Source organism: Cebus imitator, unplaced genomic scaffold (assembly GCF_001604975.1).
Source record: "Cebus imitator isolate Cc_AM_T3 unplaced genomic scaffold, Cebus_imitator-1.0 Scaffold609, whole genome shotgun sequence".
Lineage (NCBI taxonomy): Eukaryota > Metazoa > Chordata > Mammalia > Primates > Cebidae > Cebus > Cebus imitator.
In genome coordinates, this window is record NW_016107924.1 from 784717 (window position 1) to 802480 (window position 17764).

General features: G+C 38.6%; 1 protein-coding gene across 3 annotated transcripts in view; it reads left to right on the forward strand.

Annotated features, from left to right (window-relative positions):
* Positions 1 to 17764, forward strand: part of PLAAT5 (phospholipase A and acyltransferase 5) — a 29133-nt gene continuing 11369 nt past the window's right edge. For 2 of the 3 annotated variants that reach the window (XM_017516934.2, XM_017516933.2), the window contains exons 1-3: positions 1 to 282; positions 1153 to 1288; positions 2590 to 2695. In XM_017516934.2, coding sequence (XP_017372423.1) covers positions 135 to 282; positions 1153 to 1288; positions 2590 to 2695 — 390 coding nt within the window. In that variant the 5' untranslated portion in view covers positions 1 to 134. The remainder of the gene's footprint in view (positions 283 to 1152; positions 1289 to 2589; positions 2696 to 17764) is intronic. The other variant, XM_017516935.2, reaches the window with a different exon arrangement.

A 17764-nucleotide genomic window follows, 5' to 3' on the forward strand; every position in this document is an offset into this window, starting at 1 on the left:
CCCCGACCGTTTGCCACGCGCCGCGCTTTCCCCTCCGCGGCTCCTCCCCGAGCCGCCCCCGGTGCCCACGATCCCCCGGACCAGGCGCGTCGTCCCTTGCAGGACCTGGGGGCCGGCGAGGCCGCAGAGGCGGGATGGGCCTGAGCCCGGGCGCCGCCGGGGAGTACGCGCTCCGCCTCCCTAGGATTCCCCCACCCCGCCCCAAACCCGCCTCGCAAACCGTCAGTATCGCGCCCAAGGACCAGCAGCCTGCGCCCAGGCGTTTAACTGCGACCCACTCAGGTCCGCCCCAAGAACGGGTGCCCTCCCCACGAGGCCACCGTGCCCGGGCCGGGAAGCCCCTCTGGGTTGTCTTCCAGGTCCCAGCCGGCCGTTCCCTCCAAACTCCTTTTCCTTTTTCTCTTTCCTTTTCCCCTTCTCCTTTTCTTTTCTTGACAGAGCCTCACACTGTTGCGTGATCTGGGCTCACTGCAACCTCCGCCTCCCTAGTTCAAGCGATTCTCCTGCCTCATCCTCCTCCTATAAGCCTCCTGGGATTATAGGCGCCCGCCACCACGCCCAGCTAATTTTTGTATTTTTAGTAGAGACGGGGTTTCACCATCAGGCTTGTCTCGAACTCCTGACGTCAAGTGATTATCCCACCTCGGCCTCCCAAAGTGCTGGGATTACAGGCGTGAGCCACCGCGCCCGGCCACCCTCAAAGCTCCTTAGACACCTGGCGATTGTGTTGTCTGTTTGCCATCCTGAGTGAATATTTCAGCACGACCTCTTGTTATAAGCTAACCAAAACAAGCCGGGCAGTCGCTCCCTCCTTCCTGCTGTCTCTCCTGTAAAGGTGAGGCAGTGGCAGCGGCTCCCGAGGGCGGAGTCAAGACCGGCTGTAGTTCTGCAAAAGTTCCTCCCATCGGGCTTAGGGCAGAGACGAGGCGCCCTTCTCCATCCTCTCCCGGATTCCGATTCCGTCCCCAGGAATTCCAAAGTCTCTCTCTGGCGGAGGAACTGAACCCGCTGCAAAAGCTAGTTCCACAACCCTCTCCATTCATCCCAGCATTTCCTGAGGCCTAACCAGGAGCCAGGCACTATGCTAGGCTAGAGCTCTGAGCCCATTCTCCCGTAGCGGTCAAGGTGCTTGCTCGAATTCTCCTTTCGCAGGTCTAAATAGCATTCCCCCGCCCCTCCCCCCCTCCCTTGAATTAGAAGAATCCGTGGGATCCGCAGCGTTGGCCCAGCTCCCAGCCAAGCAGCCTGCAGCCTGCACGTTAGAACAGGGCAGAAGCATCCAGCAAGGGTAAGAAGATTGGGGGGAGGAAGTTTTTTGAAGGATTGACTTGGAATGCAGTTCTGTAAAACAAACCCAGACGTGGTTTTCGTGCGAACCAGCTTGCCCCAGCAAGGGGAAGGCCGGTGTGATCCTGGGTGATCACAGATTGTACTGGGCGTGCGACCTGCTGGTCACAGACTTGCGTTGCAGCCGTTTCTAGCCACAAGGCCATTCTCTAGACCCCAGAGACACGAATGGCTTTTAGCAGGAGGCCTACAGTATTGTTCTTGGTCTCACTAATCAATGAACGGTGACTTGGCCTTTGGCAGAGTCCCTGAATTCACTTTCCTTAACGACGTGATGGTTGCTGCTTTAAAAAATGTTGAGGGGCTGAAATTTTGGAGAGGAGCTATATTGAAAATGAGGGGTGTCCCACCGGCCCCATACACTCGTTTTTTCTGGAGAAGAGTTTAAAGCATGGGAAAAGGTAAAGAAAAAGCCGTTTCTGAGTTGCTGGTGCACCGGATGTACAGTGCTGTCTCTTTTCACCCTCTTGACACCTCCGTGAGACACATATTTTCATCTTTGTTTTAAAGATAATCAAGCTGAGGGTCAGACATTAACTAGCTCAAGGTGGGATGGCAATCACAGAATTCAGACCTAGATCGTTTGGACTCCAAGATATTTTATGCTACTGTACTACCTTAATTTAATATGCTTGAAAGCACGTTCTTGCCTTGCATTTCTGTCCTCTCCTGTAACATTTGGTTTTCAGACAGAAATATACTGATTTCGTTCATGTTACAGTGAGAAATATACTGATTTCATTCATGTTGCAGTTACAGTGTTGTGCCTCATCAAGCTTGCTTAGAGATCTGAAGCTAATTATTGGAAGAGACAGCTCTAGATTTCAAGGAGTTTGCCTCTGCAGTAGGGCTGGGATGAGGAGGAAAAGGAGGAAGGCTCCTTGTATTTCATTATAAATTCCTATGTCCTGGTTCCTTAAAAAAAAGCAGAACCAACAACAACAATCTGCAAGTATCACTTTGATAAACATTAAAAAGAGATTATTAGCAAATTAAAAAATAGAAACCCCCAAAACTACTTCTTGCTATCGTTAATTAGCATTTAAACAATTGTCAGAAAACCAGCAAACAGCAGTTCTTTTGTATAAAAGCTAATGGGTTCACAGAAACAAGCTTAGGAGGGAAATGTTCCCTAGTCTGGAAGCCAAAAGGCATCTTAAAAATCACAAATCTGTAATACAGATTTTCCAATAATTATGAAATAGTAATATTTGTTAACTATATGATTGCAAAATCATTTAGAGAGAAGCCTGTCCTTAGCTTGGAGACCACACCCAGCCAGAGAGCAGAGTGGATCTCAATTCCCAAGCCTGAGAATGAAGGCAAGTTGATAAAGCAAGCAACTGAGGTAGGTATAACAAGGATTCTAAAAGTGACTCTCTTTAACCTCCTGGCAGCTCCTCTACATATTGTATTTTACTTTGTTTCCAGGGGTCTCCAATCTTTTGGCTTCCCTGGGCCACATTGGAAGAAGAAGAAATGTCTTGGGCCATACCTAAAATACACTAACACTGACAACAGCTGATGAGCTTAAAAAGAAAACCACAAAAAAAAACTCATAATGTCTTAATAAAGCTTATGAATTTGTGTTGGGCCACATTCTAAGCTGTCCTGGGCTGCATGTGGCCTGTGGGCTGTGGGTTGGACAAGCTTGGTTTAGATGGTCTAATAAATATCCTGATTTGGGATGTTGGTTATGCTTTGTTTTAAGGCAGCTTTACCGAGGTATAATTGACATAGACTCCATGTATCTAAAATATATAACTCGATACATTTGGCATATATATACACCTGTGAAGCATACAGCTTGATACATTTTGATATCTATGTATATCCTGTGAAATCTTCACCACAGTCAAGATAATGGATAATCTCTATAATTTACAAGTTTCTTTGTGCGTCTTGTAATCCCTCTTTCTTCCCACACCACTCCCATCCCCAGGCAACAACTGATATGCTTTTTGTCACCATAGATTTGTTTGCATTTTTAAGAGATTTATATGAAATCATATTGTATGTGCACTTCTTTGTCTACTTCATATAACTATTTCGAGTGACATCCATGTTATTGCTTTTTATCAACAGTTCATTCCTTTTTATTACTGAGTAGTATTTCATTACATGGATTTACCACTCTTATCTGTTCACCTGTTGATTGAGCATTTGAGTTGCTTCTCGTTTTTGACTATCACAAATCTGCTTTATATACATTTATGTACAAGTCTTGGTGCAGACTGTGTATTTTTTCCTCTTGGGTCAATATGTAGGAATGAAATGGCTAGGTCATGTGGTAGATGTATATTTAACTTACTGTTTTCCTTTAAATTTCTTTTCTTTGTTGGGGCTTTCCAAGCCTTCCAGACAAATTCTAAAAGCGCTCTTAAATACTGTTTTCCACAGTGGTTGTATAATTTTACATTCCTACTAGCAGTGTATAAGAGTTCCAGTTCATCTGCATTTGGCATGGTCAATCTTCTAGATTTTAGTGATTTTAATAGATGTGTAGATATCTCATTGTCGTTTTCATTTGCATTTTTCTAATGACTAATAATGTTGCACGTCTTTTCATGTGTGTATTTGCCATCCTTATGCATAATCTTTGGTGAAGTGTTCAAATCTTTTGCCCATTTTTTCCTATTGGTTTGTATGTTTTGTGAGTTCTTCAGAGGCTCTGTATGCAAGTATGTCATCAGATACATATTCTGTAATATTTTCTCTTCATCCATGACTTGTCTTTTCAGAACAGGTTCTTAAATTCTGATGAATTCCAATGTATCAGCTTTTCCTTTTATGAAAAGGAAATGTAATGAAATACTGTTTTTGCAGTTGTGAATTGTGCTGCTATAGACATGCATATGCAGGTGTCTTTTTCATATAATGACTTCTTTTCCTCTGGTTAGATACCCAGTAGTGGGATTGCTGGATCAAATTGTTCTACTTTTAGTTCTTTAAGAAGTCTCCATAGTGTTTTCCATAGTGGTTGTACTAGTTTACATTCCCAGCAACAGTGTAGTAGTGTTCCCTTTTCACCACATCTATGCTAACACATACTATTTTTTGATTTTTAAGTTATGGCCATTCTTGCAGGAGTAAGGTGGTATTATTGCATTGTAGTTTTGATTTGCATTTCCCTGATAATTAGTGATGTTGAACATTGTTTTCATATGTTCGTTGGCCATTTATATATCTTCTTTTGAGAATTGTCTGTTCATGTCCTTTGCCCACTTTTTGATAGGATTGTTTGTTTTTTTTTTCTTGCAATTTGTTTGTGCAGATTCTGCGTGTTAGTCCTTTGTTGGATGCATAGTTTGTGAATATTCTCTCCCACTCTGTGGGTTGTCTGTTTACTCTGCTGATTGTTTCTTTTGCTGTGCAGAAGCTTTTTGGTTGAATTTGGTCTCATCTATTTATTTTTGTTTACATTGCATTTGCTTTTGGGTTCTTGATCATGAACTCTTTGCTGAAGCCGATGTCTAGAAGGGTTTCTCTGATGTTATCTGCTAGAATTTTTATGGTTTCAGATCTTATAGTTAAGTCTTTGATCCATCTTGAGTTGATTTTTGTAGAAGGTGAGAGTTGAGGATCCAGCTTCATTCTTCTGCATATGGCTTGCCAATTATCCCAGCATTATTTGTTGAATAGGATGTCCTTTCCACTTCATGTTTTTGTTTGCTTTATTGAAGACAGTTGACTGTAAGTATTTTTCTTTATTTCTGGGTTCCCTATTCTGTTACACTGGTCTACATGCCTGTTTTTATACCAGTACTGTTTTGGTAACTGTAGCCTTGCAGTACAGTTCAAAGATGCCTCAAGATTTGTTCTTTTTGCTTAGTCTTGCTTTGGCTCTGTGGGCTCTTTTTTTGGTTCCATATTAATTTTAGCATTGTTTTTTCTAGTTCTGTGAAGAATGATGGTATTTTGATGGGAATTGCATTGAATTTGTAGATTGCTTTTGGCAGTATGGTCATTTTCACAATATTGATTCTACCCATCCATGAGCATGGGATGTGTTTCCATTTGTTTGTGTCATCTGTAATTTCTTTCAGCAGTGTTTTATTTTCCTTGTAGAAACCTTTCATGTCTTTGGTTAGATATATTCCTAAGTATTTTATTTTAGGTTTTTTACAGCTGTTGTAGAAGGGGTTGAGTTCTTGATTTGATACTCAGCTTGGTCATTGCTGGTGTATGGCAGGGCTACTGATTTGTGTACAATAATTTTGTATCCTGAAACTTTGCTAAATTCATTGACCAGTTCTGGGAGTTTTTGGATTAGGCTTTAGGATTTTCTAGGTATATGATCATATCAGCAAACAGCAACAGTTTGACTTCCTCTTTACTGATTTGGATGTCCTTTATTTCTTTCTCTTGTCTGATTGCTCTGGATAGGACTTCCAGTACTATATCAAATAAATGTGGTGAAAGTGGGCATCTGTGTCTTGTTCCAGTTATCAGGGGGAATGCTTTCAACTTTTTCCCATTCAGTATAATGTTGGCTGTGGGTTTGTTGTAGATGGCTTTTATTGCCTTGAGGTATGTCCCTTCTATGCTGATTTTGCTGAGGGTTTAATCATAAAGGGATACTGGATCTTGCGGAATGCTATTTCTGTGTCTATTGAGATGATCATGTGATTTTTGTTTTCAGTTCTGTTTATGTGGTATATCACATTTATTGACTTGCATATATTGAGCCATCCCTGCATCCCTGGTATGAAAACCACTTGGTCATAGTGTATTATCTTTTTGATATACTGTTGGATTCAGTTAATTAGTATGTTGTTGAGGATTTTTATATTACTGTTCATCAGGAATATTGGTCTGTAGTTTTCTTTTTTTGTTATGTCCTTTCCTGGTTTTGGCATTAGGGTTATGCCAGCTTCATATAAGAATTTAGGGAGCAGTCCCCTTTCTCTGTCTTTTGGAATAGTTTCAGTAAGATTGATATCAATTCTTTGAATGCCTGATAGAATTCAGCTGTAAATCTGTCTGGTCCGGGACTTTTTTGTTGTTGGCATTTAAAAAAATTACTGTTTCAATCTTGCTACTTGTTATAGGTCTGTTCAGAGTTTCTATTTCTTCCTGATTTAATCTAGGAGGGTTGTTGTATATTTCCAGGAATTTATCCATCTCCTCTAGATTTTCTAGTTTGTGTATGTGAGTGATCTTTTGTATTTCTGTGGTATCAGTTGTAATATCTCCCATGTCTTTTCTAATTGAGTTTATTTGGATCTCTTCTCTTTTCTTGGTTAATTTCGTTAGTGGTCTATCAATTTTGTTTATCTTTTCAAAGAACCAGCTTTTTGTTTCACTTATCTTTTGTGCTTTTTTTTTTCTGATTTCAATTTCAGTTAGTCCTGTTCTGATCTTGGTTCTTTTCTTCTGCTGGTTTAGGTTTGGTTTATTCTTGTTTTTCTGGTTTCTTGAGGTGTGACCTTAGATTTTTTTTTTTTTTAATGTAGGCATTTAATGCTACAAACTTTCCTCTTAGCACCATTTTTGCTGTGTCACTGAGCTTTTGGTAAGTTGTGTCACTACTATTGTTCAGGTCAAAGAATTTTAAAATTCTTGATTTAAAAATCTTGATTTCATTGTTGACCAAAGGTCATTCAGGAGTAGATTACTTAGTTTCCATGTATTTGTAAAGTTTTGAGAGTTCCTTTCAGAGTTAATTTCTAATTTTATTCCACTGTGGTCTGAGAGGGTACTTGATATTCCGATGTTTTTAAATTTATCGAGACTTGTTTTGTGGCCTATCAAATGATCTGTCTTGGAGAATGTTCCATGTGCAGATGAAAAGAATGTATATTTTGCAGTTGTTGGGTGGAATGTTCTGTAAATATCTGTTAAGTTTATTTATTCTAGGGTATAGTTTAAGTCCATTGTTTCTTTGTTGACATTCTGTCTTGATGACCTGTCTAGTGGTGTCAGTGGAGTATTCAAGTCCCTCACTATTATTGTGCTGTCATCTGTATCTCATTTCTTAGGTCTAGTAATAATTGGTTTATAAATTTGGGAGCTCTTGTGTTAGGTGCATATATATTTAGGATTGTGATATTTTCCTGTTGGACTGATCTTTTTATCATTACATAATGTCCCTCTTTGTCTTTTTAAACTGTTATTGCTTTAAGGGCTGTTTTGTCTTACAGAAGAATAGCTACTCCTGTTCACTTTTGGTTTCCATTTGCTTGGAATATCTTTTCTACCCCTTTATGTTAAGTTTATGTGAGTCTTTATGCGTTAGGTGAGTCTCTTAGAGACAGCAGATACTTGGTTGGTGGATTTTAATCCATTCTGCCATTCTGTATCCTTTAAGTGGAGCATTTAGGCCATTTACATTCAATATTAGTATTGAGATGTGAGGTGCTATTTTATACATTATGCTAGTTGTTGTCCGAATATCTTTTTTTTTTTATTGTGTTATTGTTTTATAGGTTGTGTGAGATTTAAGGAGGTTCTATTTTGGTGTATTTTGAAGTTTTGTTTCAAGATTTAGAACTTCTTTTAACTTTTCTTATAGTGCTGGCTTGGTCATAGTGAATTGTGTCAGCATTTGTTTGTCCAAAGACTTTATTTTTCCATCACTTTTGAAGCTTAGTTTTGCTGGATACAAAATTCTTGGCAGACCATTATTTTGCTTGAGAAGGCTAAAGATAGGACCCCAATCCCTTCTGTTCTGTAGGGTTTCTGCTGAGAAATCTGCTGTTAATCTGATAGGATTTTCTTGATAGGTTACCTGATGCTTTTGCCTCACAGCACATAAGATTCTTTCCTTTGCCTTGATTTTAGTTAATGGGGTGATTATGTGCCTGGGTGATGATCTTTTTGTGATGGATTTCCCAGGTATTCTTTGAGTTTCTTGTATTTGGATGTCTAGATCTGTGGTAAGGCCAGGGAAGTTTTCCTCAATCATTCCCTCAAATGTGTTTTCCAAACTTTTAGATTCCTCTTCTTCCTCAGAAACACCAATAATTCTTAGTTTTGATCATTTAAGACAATCCCAAATTTCTAGGAGGCTTTGTTCATATTTTTGATTATTGTTTTCTTTGTCTTTGTCAGATAGGAGGCCTTACAAAAGAGGGGTTTCTCTAAGTGGGTGCCAGTTTCTGGGAGAAGAGCCAGAGCTGGGTTGCCAACCTGTGCAGATGTAAAGGGGGCTTTGAAATGGCAGTTTATTTCAAAGGGACAAACAAAATTCAGAAGGTTGATTATTATTATTATTTTTGAGACAGAGTCTTGCTCTGTCACCCAGAGTACATTGGCACGATTTCAGCTCACTGCAACTTCCATCTCCTGGGTTCAAGAGATTCTCTTGCCTTAACTTCCAGAGTTGCTGGGATTACAGGCATGTGCCACCATGCCCTGCTAATTTTTGTATTTTTAATAGAGAAGGGGTTTTGCCATGTTGACCAGGCTGGTCTTGAACGCCTGACCTCAGGTGATCCACCTGCCTCGGCCTCCCACAGTGCTGGGATTAAGGCATGAGCCACCACACCAAGCCCAGAAGGTTGGTTATTAAGCTGTTCAAGGAGATACTAGAGAAAGGTGAAAACAAACTTATTTTTTAAAGACAATACAGGATATGGATGAAAAATGCTCCAGAAAAATAGATACTATAAAGAAAAAATAAGTGTAACTTATGGAAATGACATACTTAGAGATACACAAAATGCAATGGGAAACAGAGCTGAACAAGTATTAATAAAAGAAAGAACTTCAGAGCTTGAAGACAAGGCTTTTGAATTAACCCAATCACACAAAGACAAAGAGGGCAGCAAAATCTTCACCTGGAATTGAAGGTGGCAGCATCAGCTGGGATTGGAGGTAGCTCTGGAGCATGCAGACAGCTTAACTGTGGCTCATGAACTTAGCAGAAATTCATGAAATGCTGGAGAGATGTTAAAGCAAAGGAAAAGGGAAAGACGGGACTGCAGAAAAGCCTCCAGTATAACCACAACCTTGGCGGCACCTTAGACTGACCTGTGGAGCCTTTAAAACTCTAGCACCTATGCTATACTCCAGACCAATCTAAACCTTTTAAAGCTCCACAGGTGATTTAAATTTGTAATTTAAATTCCCAAGGCTGGGAATCAATACTCAATATAATTTATTTACAGTGGGAGGAAATTTAACAAGAGAGTGGATAACTGTTAAGTCTCTGAATCCCATTTAGTTTGCACCTTACTACCCCATCCAGTGGCAATATTGCAGATGAGAGTGTTAGAGCAAAAGAAAATACTTAAAATTCCAAAATTCCCTCCTCTTTCCTTCTCTAATCCCTGAGCCATCTGTTTTCTGTACCACAAAGATTGTTTGACATCTTTATTGAACAGAACTTGGGTTTTGTGAGCTTTCTTCTGGCTTAAACTAGCCTCACAATGAACTGGGCTATCCTCTTACTGTCATTTTTCCAGGAAACAACAACAAAGATTTGATCGATTGCTTGTCGGGACTGACCTAGCCATGTTGAGTGGGAAGTAACTGGCTATTTGGTTGGTGGGGAAGTGTGTCCAAGCTGGAGAGATGGTGAAGAACAGACTGCGTGTTCCTAGAAAGAACAGACGTGACTGTCGAGCTGGCTTGGCAGACTCTGAGAGCCCTGCCCTCCACTAGATCTGCGGATGGTGGGTGAAAGTCATTGGTTAGGACTCTCAGCTATTGGGGTCTGTGCTCAGGTAGAGTGAGATGGGGTCAGGTAGAGTTACCCTTGAATCAAGGGTAACATAACTTGTCAATTGGCTTTCCCTCTGGACTGACTCAGCAAAACCTGTCCCATAATCTTACTGTTACTGCAATTCCTTTTACTCTGATCAATGCCAGAAGTAATAGCCCGAGTTGGACTGAGTTGAGCTCTGTTAGCTGTTCTATACTTCTTGTTCATCTTTTGTTCTTCCTGACTAGTGTCAGGACTTAGATAGTAATGGTCCTTAGGTTACTGTAATAGTGAGGATGGGCCTATGGGCTTTCCTGTGTCATGTGTGTATGATAGCAGAAGCGACCTCAGCTTAGCACATATGTTTATATAAAGAAATTAGGCTAAAAAACTTCTCTTCCTCTCTCATTTACCAATGTCTGAAAGGAAACAGTAATTAGAAAATCTATGAATCAAAAGTCTGTACATACCTAAATTAAAATTAAAGGTAATTTAACTGTTTATCTGCATCTGCACATGCAAATGTTGAACCTGAGTTGATTTTTTTTAAATAAGCTGCAAAATATTTAAACTTCAGACTTTCTTACAAACATTTTAAAACATTGTTCTCTGATCCCTTTGCCATTTATCAAGACAGACATCTGCTTAAAGCAATATATTTCTGTTGATATCTGAATCACAAAGAGAATACTATTTGCTATTGCTACTTTTTATTCTTCTTCAAAGGATGAGAAAGATCTCTCCTCCACTCTTTCTTCACTTACTCTCTTGGCTGCTCCTAGCCCTCCTCCTCCTGCTCCTCTGTATCCATCTACATCACTCACATGGTGTCCTCCCAACTCTTAGCTCTCAACCTCTTCTGTATACTACCAGCTTCCGGGTTGTACGGAGGGGTGTATCCTTATTGCTTTCCCTGGGCTTATGGCAAAAGAAAATAAAGTCCAATTTTAAGTCTCCTGTGAGATCATTGTACTTTCTGGGTGAGAAGCCTGGTTTGGGGAGCCCTCTAGTGGACATGTGGCTGCCATTACATTTTCCCTTTAAGGCAGAAGAAGAGAGTTGGTTTGTTGGCAGGAGCAAAGGGGTGGTTCTGGTCCTACCTCTCCCATGGACTTGCTGTGGGAATTTAGACAAAACACTTCCACTCCCTTGGCCTCAGTTCCTTCCATGAAATATAGTAGTGTATACTGTTGGCTTTGTGCCCACAAAAACTCATCCCTGCAAGTGGAAAGGACTTGTGGGCAGATCTCTGCAAATCCTCTTTCCCCAGCACAATTATAAAGCTAGACAAAATTGCCAAAGACAGTCATTTAAAGACAGGAAATTTGACCAAAGGCATACAACAAACTGAGAAGGGTTAATTTAAGAAAGTCTACTGGTTCTCAGAATTTCAGAAAGAGCAGTGGGAGTCTGTAGTGTTTTAGCATTGCCTCTTCACCTCCAGCTCTGTGATTGTGGTGAGGAAGTTCTATCCAGGTGGTGGGGATTGTGGGAGGATTGGCAGTACCAGCAGAGAGAGACTGACTTTATTTCCATGCCCAGGGATGTTGAAAACAATGGTTATCTCAGTGACAAACAATCATGGAAGACCACAGTTGCAGCTAGCTTGAGGTTGCAGTACCGGTTAGGTCAAGCAGTAGGCCAACAGGCCAGCCAAAAATTTAACATGGAAATCCAGGTAATCATACAACTAAAGAGGGTCTTGAAAAGTTGCCACATGTATCTGGTGGTCTGGAAGTTATGCAAAAGGCTGTATACACATTCAAGAGAGACTGGAGACTCATAAAAATCTGGAATTTTGAATGAATTCTCCAAGTCACGCAGAGAGCCACTGACAAAAGGTAAAGCCTTCCTGGCATAAGGTGTGGCTCAACCTCTGGCCAGTCACTGGCTGACCATTAAGCTATGCTGATCTAGGAAGTCAGGCTTAAAATAAAAACAAGAAAAAAAAAAAACCTCTAAGCAGACATCTCAGTGGTTACATGCTGTGAGAGAAACAGACATCACAGAATCAGTCTGGGTGGGTCAATAAACAAACAACAAACAAACAAGCAAACAGTAACAACCGTCAGCCTTGGTTGGGTGGGGAAGGAGATCAGAACCCAGAGTTACTGCAATATGTTACCTAGAATGTCCAGTTTTTCAACAACAAATTATGAGACATGCAAAGAAACAGGAAGGAGTGACCCATACACACACAAAAAAACAGTAACTGGAGACTACTTACATTTGCTACATGTGGAATGTAGCAAAAACTGTTAAACAGCTATTACGAGTATATTTAAATAAATAAATAAAATCAAGTTTAAAGACTTAAAGGAAAGTGGAATGACAACGACTTATCAAATATAGAATATTAATAAAGAGGTAGAAATGATAAGCACCAAATGAAAATCCTGGGGTTGAAAAATACAATGGCCAAAATAAAAAAATTTACTAGAGTGATTCAACAGCAAATCTGAGTGACCAAAAAGAAAAAAGAATCAGCAAACTCGAAGATGGATCAACAGTGACTATCTAATATGAAAAGCAGGAGGAAAAAGAATAAAGAAAAATGAACAGAGCCTCAGAGGCCAAGAATACACTACTGAGCAAACCAACAAATGTGTAATTGGAGTCCCAGAAAGAAGATAAAAAGGCATAAAACATACCTGTATAAAAGGTAACTGAATATTTTCCAAATTTGGTGTAAAACATTTATCTATGCACCCAAGAAGCTCTGTGAATACCTAGACATATCATTCAAACAGATGAAAGCCAAACACAAAGAGAGAATCTTGAAAACAGCAAGAGAAAAAAAATTTGTATACAAGAGAAGCACAATAAAAAACAATAGTCAACTTTTCATCAGAAACAACGGAGGCCAGAAGGCAGTGTGATGACATATTAAAAGTGCTGAAAGAAAAAAAACTATCAACCAAGAATTTTATATCCAGTAATGTAGCTTGTAAAAATGAAGATGAAATAAAGATAGTCCCAGATGAATGAAGACTGATAGACTTTGTGACTAGCAGACTTGCCTTAAAAGAAATAGCAAAGAAAATTCTTCAGGTGGAAAGAAAGTCACACCAGATAGTATTTTAAGCCACATGAAATACAAAGTACCAGTAAAGATAATTACATAGGTGATTATATAGGAGAATATAAATATATAGTTTATCATTTATGCTAACCAATTTGAAAGGCAATTCAATAAAACTAGTTATAAATCCTATTCTTGGTCTTATAACATGCAAATATATGGTAAATATAATAGTAATATCACAAAGGAGAGGGATTGACATGACGCTATATTAGATCCATAATATGACACCAGACAGTAAGTACCTTAATCAACAGGAAGAAATGGAGAGTACTAGAAATGGTAAAAGTGTGGTTAATATAAATGACTATAAGTATATTTTCTCTTTTTTCTCTCAACTAATTTAAAAAAGTTTGCATAAAGCAATACTTGCAACACTGTCTTGGATGTAGTTAGATATACTACATCCATGTATGTTATAAACGACATCCATATATTATCTAACAATAGCATAAAGGAGGGGAGAAGGAATGGAGCTAATTTTAAGCAAAGTTTCCATATTTTATAGGAATTAAGTTAGTATTAATCCGAAGTAGATAGCAATATATCAAGATGCATATTATAATCCCTAGAGCAACCACAAAGAAGGCAATTAAAAATGTTATTAAAAAGTTAACAGAGGAATTAAAATGATCTTTAGAAAGTATGTCTTTGATACAAAAACGATGGCAACAGAGGAACAAAAAGACGTGGGGTACAGAATATTGACAGCAAAATTATAGACATAAATCCAACTTTATTAATAGTAACATTAAATGTGAATGAACTAAACACACCGAAAAAGGCAGAGATCATATGACTTGACAGTACAAGATCCAGTTATATGCCGTCCACAAGAGACACACTTTAGGTCCAAAATCACAAATAGGTTAATGTAAACAGTAGTTATAGCAGGAGTGGTTGTACTAATATCAGAAAAAAATAGACTTTAAGAGGAGAAATATTATTAGCAAAAAAAGGATCATTTTATGATGACAAAAAGGTTAATTCATCAGGAAGATACAACAATTATAAACATATGCATACCCAACAAAATAATCCCAAAAAGTATGAAGCAAAAACGGATAGAATTAGAGGGATAAACTGGGAATTCAGAAATAATAGTTGTGAGACTTCAATACCCCACTCTCAGTAATGGATAGAACTAGACAGAAAATCAGTGAGCAGATAGAAGATATGAGCAACAGTATTAGCTAACTTGATCTAACTGACATTTATAAAACATTTCATTCAACAACAGAATACATATTCTTCTCTAGCACACATGAATGTTTTCCAGGACAGACTACCTTCTAGGCCATAAAGCAAGTCTCAGTAAATTTGAAGGGATTGAAATCCTGCAAAATATTTTATTTCATCACATGAAATTAAATTAGAAATTAATAACAGTGATATTTTGGGAAATTCACAAGTATTTGGAAATTAACATACACCTAAATAACCCACAGTCAAAAAAGGAACAAGGAAGTTAGAAAATATTTTGGGCTGAGTAAAGATGAAAACAGAACATATCAAATTTTATGAGATGCTCTGAAGGGCTTAGAGGAAAATTTATAGCTGCAAATGCCTCTATTAGAAAGGAAAAACTATCTCAAATCAATAATCTAGCTCCTACCTTAAGAAACTAGGGAAACAAAGCAAACTAAAACCAAAACAAGCAGAAGGAAGAAAATGATAACGACTGGAGCAGAAATGAATGAAATAGAAAACAGAAATCAGTATAGAAAACAAATGAAGCCAAAAGATAGTATTTTGGAAAGAAAAAATTGAGAAACTTTTAGCTATACTAGCCAAGTAAAAAAAAGAGTGTATTCAAGTTGCCAAAATTGGGAATGTAAGAGAGGGCTCACTGTCAATCTTATAGACATAAAAGGGAATACTGTGAGGAACTTTATGAAAACAAATTAGACAACTAAGATGAATTGGGTAAGTTCCTAGAAAGACACAAATTATAAAACTGGCTCAAGAAAAACTAGAAAATCTAAATTGAATTAGTAAATACAAATCTTTTTACAAAGAAGAGCTCATCCCCAGATGGCTTTGCTTGAGAATTCTACCATGCCTTTAAAGATGAAAAATTACCAATCTTTCACAAACTCTTTCTGAAAATAGAGGAGGAAATGCTTCCCAACTCATTCTGTGAGGCCAGTATTACTTTGATACCAAAGTCAAGATATCTCAAAAAAAGAAAAAACCACAAAAAAATGACTATTATCTCTTATAAACATACATGTAAAAATCCTCAGAAAAATGTCAGCAAACTGAATCTAGCATGTATATAAAAAGGATTATACACAATGACTTAGATTTATCCCAGAAATGCAAGTTTGATGTAACACCCCAAAATCAATCAATGTAATATACCAAGGCTGAGTCTGATGGTGTGTGCCTATTATCCCTATGGGAGGTGGAGGCAGGCGGATCACTTGAGGTCAGGAGTTTCAGACCAGCCTGGACAAAAAGGTGAAACCAACCAAAAAAATTAGCTGGGAGTGGTAGTGCATGGCTGTAATCCCAGCTACTTGGGAGGCTGAGGCATGAGAATGGCTTGAATCCAGGAGGTGGAGGTTTCAGTGAGCCAAGATCGTACCACTGTACTCCAGCAAAGGCGACAGAGTAAGGCTTCCTAAAAAAAAAAAAAAAGTAATACAGAAATATATCATGTTCATAAAAGACAAAAATCATATGATCTTCTCAATACCTCTGAAAAAAGCATTTGACAAAATCTGCTATTCACGATAAAAAAAATTATCTGAAACTCAATCAAAAGGAGTTTCCTCAACCTGAAAAAGGGCACCTATAAAAAATCTGTAACTAACATGTTTAATGATAAGAGACCAGATCTAGCAACGCAACGATGGCCGCTCTCATCACATTTATTCAATGTATGTAGAAAATCCTAAGTTTGGTTCTAAACCATCACAATAAAATGAATATTGCAAGAAAGTGAGTCACACACATTTTTTGGTTTCCCAGTGCATGTAAAAGTTATGTTTATATTGTGCTGCAGCCTGTTAAGTTTGCAATAGCATTACATGTAAAAAAGTACATACTTTAATTAAAAATACTTTATTGCTAAAAAATACTGACAAAGTGAACACATGCTGTTGGAAAAATAGCACCAATTGATTTATCAGATGCACAGTTGTTACAAACCTTCAATCTGTAAAAAATAAAATATCTGTGAAGTACAATAAAGCAAAGCACAATAAAATGAGAAATGCCTGTACTTACAAAACAATTAGAATTTTTTCTTTGAGACAGAGTCTTGCTCTGTCACCCATGCTGGAGTGCAGTGGTGCAGTGGCACAATCTCAGCTCACTTCCACCTCTGTCTCCTGGCTTCAAGTGATTCTTGTGCCTCAGTGTCCCAACTAACTGGGACTGCAGGCATGTGCCACCACTCCTGGCTTTTTTTTTTTTTTTTTAGTAGAGATGGAGTTTCACCATGTTGCTCAGGCTGGTCTTGAATTCCTTGCCTCAAGTGATCCGCCTGCCTTGGCCTCCCAAAGTTCTAGGGTTATAGGAATGAGCCACCATGCCTGGGCCACAAAACCATTAGAATTAATAAATATGTTTAGCAAATTTACAGGATACAAGGTTCATGTGCAAGAATCAATGGAATTTCTATGTATTACAAGAGAACTATCTGAAAATGAAATTAAGAAAGTAATTCCATTCATCATAGCGTAAAAATACTTAGGAATAACTTTAACAGAAATGTTAGACTACAAAACATTGGTAAGGAAGATTGAAGAAGATTTAAGTACATGAAAAAAGTTCCATGTTTGTGGGTTGCAAAATATCTGCAATCTTAAGGTGGCATCTTCACCAAATCGATCTACAGATGAAACACAATCTCTCCCAAAATATATTTTTTGATATCCATTGATGAAGTAATCCTAAAATTTATATGGAATAGCCAAAGCAATATTGAAAAAGAACAATGTTGGTTAAGCAAAGAAATGTGGAATACTATGCAGCCATAAAAAGGAATGATATCATGTCCTTTGCAGAGACAGGGATGGAGCTGGAAGCCATTATCCTCAGCAAACTAACACAGGGGCAGACAAGCAAACACCACATGTTCTTATAAGTGTTGCCTAGTGTTGCCTCTGTATAATGGAGTAACTGACACATGCTGCAGCATGCATGAATCTCAACAGCATCGTGCTGCTCATGTAAATTCAACTTGCTCTCTGTGTGTAGATGTAGGAATATTTACTTAACTGGTCCTTATTGACGGTTGTTTGGTTTTTTTTTCTTTCTTTTTGTCTTCAACTTTTATTTTAAGTTCTAGGGTACATGTGCAGGATGTGCAGGTTTGTTGCATAAGTAAATGTGTGCTATGGTGGTTTGTGCACAGATCAACCCATCACCTTGGTATTAAGCCCAGCATCCATTCGCTCTTGCTCCTGATGCTTTCCCTCCCCTAACCCTCCATCCCTGACAGACCTCAGTGTGTGTTGTTCCCCTTCCCATGTGTCCATCTGTTCTCATCATTCAGCTCTCACTTGTAAGTGAGAACATGTGGCATTTGGTTTTCTGTTCCTGTGTTAGTTTGCTGAGGATAATGGCTTCCAGTTCCATCCATGTCCCTGCAAAGGACATGATTTCCTTTTAATGGCTGCATAGTATTCCATATTTTCTTTATTCAGCCTATTAATAGTTTTTTTTTTTTTTTTTTT